At 39.2% G+C, this 7,178-nt stretch overlaps 1 protein-coding gene across 1 annotated transcript in view; it reads right to left on the bottom strand.

The window, feature by feature from the left end:
* LOC107725598 (transportin-3) overlaps positions 1–7,178 on the bottom strand; it is a 15,738-nt gene extending 8,560 nt beyond the window's left edge. The window contains exons 1-10 of the mRNA XM_016534918.1: positions 6,711–7,178; positions 4,874–5,074; positions 3,297–3,370; positions 2,886–3,042; positions 2,240–2,383; positions 1,973–2,148; positions 953–1,091; positions 707–853; positions 445–552; positions 202–293 (exon numbers count right to left, since the gene is read on the bottom strand). Of these exons, the coding sequence (XP_016390404.1) occupies positions 202–293; positions 445–552; positions 707–853; positions 953–1,091; positions 1,973–2,148; positions 2,240–2,383; positions 2,886–3,042; positions 3,297–3,370; positions 4,874–5,074; positions 6,711–6,830 (1,358 nt within the window). The 5' untranslated portion in view covers positions 6,831–7,178. The remainder of the gene's footprint in view (positions 1–201; positions 294–444; positions 553–706; positions 854–952; positions 1,092–1,972; positions 2,149–2,239; positions 2,384–2,885; positions 3,043–3,296; positions 3,371–4,873; positions 5,075–6,710) is intronic.

Below are 7,178 nucleotides of genomic sequence, written 5' to 3'. Positions count from 1 at the left end.
ATATATATATATATAAATTAAATACTACAAAAAGTTTTGAGTGACCTTTTAAGCCTCAAAACAGGACAATAAGATAATGAAATGTATATAATCTGCAACAGCATGACTAAATAAGTTTGCAGCCGCAGGTGTGAATTTGGTTGGTGAAAGCAAGAGTCTTGAACATGAAGCGGTTAAATCATGACTGAAAGCGATACTTACGGATCGATACTCTTAGCTATGGCAGCCATGATGAACAGAACAGCCTCAGTTACTTCCCATGGGGGGTTTCCCTCCTTCAGAGTCGAATAAAGCTGATGAGAAGACACAAGGCATTTATAAAAAGAATGGTAAGGTTGAATATTCCCTTTCGTTTCTCAGTAAATCATCCAAAATCTTAAAATCATTTTGAGGCCTTTTCCTCAAATCACTTTCGGTTCATGTTTCTATTAGTATAAATTCTACCTGCGAGAAACACTCCATGGAGCCGACTAGGAAAATTACATCTTTCACAAGATCAGACACTCTCATCCTGAACTCGCCGAAATCATCAGTGTCCTCTGGCACTCCTTCCTGTACAGGAAGCACAAAATAAGAACTGAAGCATGTAGCTCATTCAATTTTATTGTACAAAAGCAATAAGTACTAGAAAGAAGTGGCTTGTATTTGAATGATTTGAGTCTTTCATGTGAAGGAAGAGAAAGATACGGAAGGGAAGGATGCTCACATGATCTGGGTCGAGCTGGCAGTGGCGGGCGAGACTGTGCAGTAGTCTCTGTATGTACGGCTTGAACACTCTGTGAAGCGCCGGATCGTTCATTTTATAAAGATTTTCTCCCAGGCGGTACCAGAAGTTGAACGAGATCTCAACCACCTGAAGCAGGACAAAGATTCCCAACAGACAGTCAACAAGGATGCTTAAAAATCCCATACTCACTTTCACTTGTTACGTGTGAATATGTTTCACACAAACCTCATATTGGGGATGGCCAGCACAAATAAGCAGCAACTCTAAGGTGCGTAGATCTCCCATGCCCTGGCCAGGAGTCCTTACAGTCATCTCCAAAAATGTCTCAGACAATTCCGTAAAGATCCGGCAATAATTTAGCACCCTGTGGAGAAAAAGGAAAGAAAGAAAAGGGGAAAAAGCAGATGCAGTTTACAACAGGTTTCAACACAAATCACTTGCTCCGTCTCAAAACCTTATTATTATGCAACCAAAAAATATTGATTCAATCTAAATAATTAAACAATAGTTATGTTATGTATTTTTAGCATTTAGAGTTTTACACAATTTGACATCGAACTATATGTAAATTGAGTCAAGTCTCCTCCTGTATAAAATATTGTGCGACTTGAACTTTCAGCATAGCAACATGTTAACGTCAAGCTCTATTGAAATCAACTGCAAACTGAGACTCCAGTTTAGTATATTTGCGCAATTTGAGCTTTTACCGTAGCAACGTGTTAATGTCAAACTTGGCAGAAATCAATTAGGTCAAGTCTCCTCTTTAGTATATTACTCCGTTTGAGCTGTTATCATAGCGACATGCTAACAACAAACTCTACCGAAATCAAATGCGAGACGCAATTTGAGATTTTAGCTAAAATATAACTATGGAAATCATTTGTGAAGAGGCTTCCATTTATAGTAGTGCACAATTTGATCTCTTAATGTAGCAAAATCTTAACGTCAAACTCTATTGAAATGAATTGTGAGTCGAGTCTCCCATTTAGAGTATTGCACAAGTTGAGGTTTTAGTTTAGCAACATGCTAACATCAAACTATATTGAAATCATCTGAGAGTCAAGTCTCCAGTTCGCATATTGTGACAAGTGCTATTTGTTTTAGCTACACATGTACTTATATTATCCCATGTGACGTACGATGCTGTCTTACGGCATCTCACTGGATATCGGAACAGAGATATTTTGTCTTGCATGTAGGCTTGCATGAACTGCATACAATGATCACAAACAATGCCATACGTACTTATCGAGGTCCTCTCGGGCTACAGCCATGTGGTAAGCCGTTTCTAGAGAGAGGACTCCCTGGAAGAGCTGCATGGCCAAAGGCATGTGCACGGCCAAATTCTCTATCGCATACAGTGCCGAGCACACGCAGTCCGATGCCGCCTCATGCAAGTTTGTGGACGTCTCATCCCTCTGCTGCAATGAATGGGTGGGGGGAGATATTTATAAATAAAAGTAAGAGAAAGTGGGAGCTAAGTGATTGTCTGATTGCATTTGCTGATCTCACCAGCACTTGGAAGAGAATCATCAGCAATTGATTGCTGGCCATGAAGTTGTTGTCCAGCACTCCTAAATTAAACCAGCTCCCCAAACACCGGAACACCTTGATAAGCATCTTCTCATCATGTCCGGACTTCTCCGCACACGTCACCTGATCATGGAAATACACCAACAGCCAAGCTCAGAATCATAAACCATTCATTTACATGTTTACGAAGACTCTAAACCACTAAAATGATCTGCATGGGTGGAATGACAGCACAGAACAAAGGATGAGGGAGTTAGCAAAGTAAAAGCAACATATGATGGCCCAATAGAGAAAGAGATGCGGTTTTATGCCTTGCAAACTTCCTTTTGAGAATTCTGCCAATTTAAATTATAACATATACAATTATTTCCAATATATTTTTTATACAAGTTAAATAAAAAAAACATTTTCAAACACTTACAAATGTACAGCTAAAATTTTAAACAATAATAATTAACCATAATCCTTGAGCCCTGCATTGGGAGTCACGTATCTTGCATGCTTTAAGTGGCTTAAGGATGTGATAACCGTTAAACTTTGGACAGGCAGGCTAGGCATCTTGTTAACGTTGCAAAGTGCAAAACAAACGATTGAAATTGTTTTGCAGATATCAATGTGTCCGGACCAGAAGAGTGACCACTGTGGTAGAGTAGTAGGCCAGATCCTCAATAATCTCCGACCGTCGATTGGCTCCAATCCTCAGAGAGCGGCTATGCACCTCTTCTGGCAGAACGGTGAGTATCTCAATCAGGAAAGGCATGGAGGACACATCGTTACTGTATCTGGAAGAGCCAAAACGGAGCGCTTGGTAAATACTGAAATTTCAAGGTGACCTCAACTATTTTAAGTGCAATACTTTTAGAATTATTACACATTTCAGGTGATTAAAAATGGTGCTATTTAAGTAATTTTGCAGCCAAGCAAACCTAATCCTGACACTATTGATTTAACGGATCAGTAATGGATCAACCAGGGCCACAGGTAAGGAACATATCAATAAAATGCAAATGAAAGAAAGTCTAAAGTAGATTCTTACTTTTCTATGAGGGTGTGAACACAGCCTTTCCACGAGGCCATCTGAAGAGCCAGATCTGCGATTGCCAATGCAAGCTGGGAGAGAGAACGACATTAGAAGAACACCAACAACACTTTCTTAACAGCTCTCAATATTTAGCACTGCTGTGTGGTTGAGATGGACTGTCCCGGTTAACACATCATGAACGCCAGATGTTTGAGATCATTGGCACTCACATACATTTAGGGGTGGGCGATATGGCAAAAATATCAAATCACGATTCTTTGTCATGTTGGTTTTACTATTTTGTCCCAGCAGTACAGCCAAACTAATTTCCCTATTATAAAGACAAAGTCTTTCAAGGTAACAAAATAAAAAAAGATTGGCGGATATTTAGGCCAAAGTGGGTGAAGATAAAAATCTTTGTCATTATTTTTTTAGTTATTAAAAAATGAGAACAAAGATACACATTGCAAATACACATAATATACACATAATTTAGCAGGAGCATTCAAGAAATTGAATGAACAAATATAAAAATAAAACACTTTATAGATTGATTCCTCTTAAAGCAACTGTATTAAAGTTTTTCAGTCAAGAGTAAAGAGTGATTTTTAGACAGTGTGTTTTGTTGTTTTATTAACATTAAAGGAAAAGTTCACCCAAAAATAAAAATTATTTCATCTGTCTGTCAATTCTGTCATAGTGTTTTATTTTTATACCCTCATTTACTCACTCAAAAGTTGTTTTAAACATGAATGAGTTTCTTTCTTCTGCTGAACATAAAAGTTATTTTGAAGAACGTGGAAAACCAAACAGTTGCTGGTCCACAGCGACTTCCATCGTATTTTTTTTTCCTACTACCAAATTCAATGTGGACCAGCAACTGATTGGTTACCCACATTCTTCAAAATATCTTCTTTTGTGTTCAGCACAAGAAAGAAATTAATACAGGTATGGGACAACATGTAAATAATGTATAATAATAAGTAAATAATGACAGAAATAAAATTTTAGGGTGCACTATCCCTTTAATGACAGTCGGCTGCATGTTTAGTACTGTCCCTTTAAGAGCTGCACGCATCTACAGGCATGCATCCGTTTTTCTCTCAACCGTTTACTTTCATTTTAGACATTACCAACTGATTCTGTATGTAAACCTTGTGTGTTTTGACAGTATTAGCACAAAAGATAACTTAGTTCAGCAGTCAGGTGCTGTTTGACAGGCTTTTTAGTGTGCGCGTGCTTCGGGTGTAAGCGCTCAGAAAAAGCGCACGTCAGAACAGCACGTGAATTAAATATTTAACCAGTAAGGCTTTAAAGCACATGCAAATAATGTACTGTTGTGACTGCGAATAAGTGCAGTGTCCTGTGAGAGTAACTCTACCGCTGAGTTAACATTGAGGTGAATGTATGTGGCGTTGTACAGTATCTTGATACGGCGGCGCCAGAACTACGACATTTCTTCAAAAGCAGATCATGGAGACATTTTAATTGTCATATCGCACACCCCTACCTACATTTTGATTCAGGGCACAAATCACGTCCAAATCAGGTTTAGCAGATACAACCCCGGTTCAAACGGATGGTGATGTTACCTGTGTGACGATGATTGGAGACAGGTCTTTGAGGTTCTGGATGTGAGACAGGAGCGAATCTCTCAGTGAGGTGTGGGTCTCTGGGGGAAGCTCGTAGAACGACGTCTGGATCTTCATCTTCATTGTTTGGGCTGCGAAGTAACACGATTCCACGTCCTGCTTCAGCTGCAGAAGCTGATCCGAGATCTCCCATGCATACATCTGTACAGGAGAACAAAAAAAAAACAACAGATGATTTTGAGATGAACCTCATAATTGCCCATTCACAATTTCTATTTTCTGATATTTTTATGTCTTGTTTAGCTGCTCCCTTTAGGGGTCACCACAGAACAATCATCAATATGTTTTATGACTAAAGTGTGCTAAAATGTCTATTGAGCCTTAAATAAACTATATTTGCTCATTTCCCATACATAATCAGCATTGTATCAGTCACCCCACTCTCTAGTTATCACCACTGAACATCAAGTCGGACCAGTTGTATTTTGCATAGACAAGGAAAAGCAAAAAAATAAACATTTCAACATCAGATGCATCACACCAATATTGCTAATGCAAATAAATAGAAGTACCAGGAACCAGGAACTCTTTATGTGTAATATATAATACACAACCTGAAAATACAGACCGTTTCAGTAGATCAATTTAAGTGTCTTAAGGTGAAGCCATGCAGTGACAAAATATTGCAATGCATTTTGGAGAAAAAATTCTCACAATTTAAATGAGCATTTATAATTTTTGGGAGTCTGCATAAATGCAATCTAACAAATTGGTCCCTTAGTATATTTCATTAAAATATTAAACAAAAAAGATAAGATTTGACAAGGTGGTGATAAGATTGTTTATTTATTTATTTATTTACAGACTGTCTTGTGACAGACTGTCCTGTGAGGAGCAGGATAGTTAACCTAAGTGTCAAATGTGAAGCCACGCAATTCATACTATTTTCGTCACAATATTGCACTACTTAGTTCTGCAAAAAGCAACTTATGCGTTGCAAAATTTCTCCCACTGGTTTGTAATCTTAACACCTTCCTTATCACTAATTTTGCAGTTTGCTGAAGCGGAACTAAGTGAAGAATCAGTAACTCAAAGGGCAAAACGACAAACTTATGGTGTTAGCAGAGGCAGCATAAATGCATCTGCATTGAAATTACAATTGCAACATTGATGTTATAATATTAATATTTGAAATATGTCTTCTTCTTTAAAATTTGAAATATGTCTAATGATGCTTTAAAAAAAAAGCTGTCTAGATACCCAAATCAGCAAAGTTTGAATTTAACCTACCCTGCTGGTAAACCCAGCTTAAAGTAGATGCGTTTTAAAACACAGTAGCTTATTTCTAACTGGTCTAGGATGGTAAACCAGCGAAAAGGAGCTACTAGTTGGTCATTCCGGTTTATAGGGTGGACCAGCTGGTTTTGGGAACAGCTAATGTCCAACAAGGAACTAGCTAACATTACCTTGTTCAAAACACAGTCACCAACTTTCTAACATGGTAGTCTAGATAATAAACCCGATTTAGATCTCCTCGCACAAGTTCTTGTGTTCACAAGAACTTTTTCTGCTAAACTTGCTGCTTAAACCCACCCCAAACTCGATCTAAAACCATCAAACCACAGGCAAGCTGAATGGATTTAGCAATGGATACAAATAAACCCCCACATCAGTCCAAAAGCATGTGACCACCTCCACTTCTCAACACGGCTAATGTTTAAGGTTTACCAAGCTTCACTGCGGCCTCAGTGGACACTATTTTTAACGCAATGCATATAGTAAAGGTTCATTAGTGAGTGAGGGTGCTGTGGCGCAGTAGGCCCGCTATTGAACGCACCGATCTCTGCAGCTCTCCCAGCCAGACTGAGGCGCGCTCCTTGCCGGCAGGGTCCGGGTCGTGATATAGCGCCTGCACGGCCTGGTAAACCAGCGGCAGAGTGGGTTTCCCGCCTTCCATGGCGTTTCTAGAGGGTGTAGATATGGGGTAAATAACACGGCTTGCGCTTCTCTGGAGGTTGTAGACGCGCAGGTTGACTGTTTATTCGGCCCTCGCGTTCTCCGATCTGGCCGCCATCTCAAGCAGACACATGGAGCTCCTGTCAAACAAGTCCGTGTGGAAACCGCGGCACAGGAACTATAATGAGTCCGGACTAGACCGGTTTTAGAATAATAACGCGTTCTTCGTGTTAATTCTTAGAACGATATCCACTTCTGAACAGGAACTTCTCAGGTTGGAATGTGTTTTAACGGTTGTGGTTTGAGTATATGACCTGGTAATACTTATTACGAGGATAATTTCATTGGA

Source organism: Sinocyclocheilus rhinocerous, unplaced genomic scaffold (assembly GCF_001515625.1).
Source record: "Sinocyclocheilus rhinocerous isolate Xijiao unplaced genomic scaffold, SAMN03320098_v1.1 scaffold153, whole genome shotgun sequence".
Taxonomy (NCBI): domain Eukaryota; kingdom Metazoa; phylum Chordata; class Actinopteri; order Cypriniformes; family Cyprinidae; genus Sinocyclocheilus; species Sinocyclocheilus rhinocerous.
This window is presented reverse-complemented; position numbering and strand designations above follow the sequence as displayed.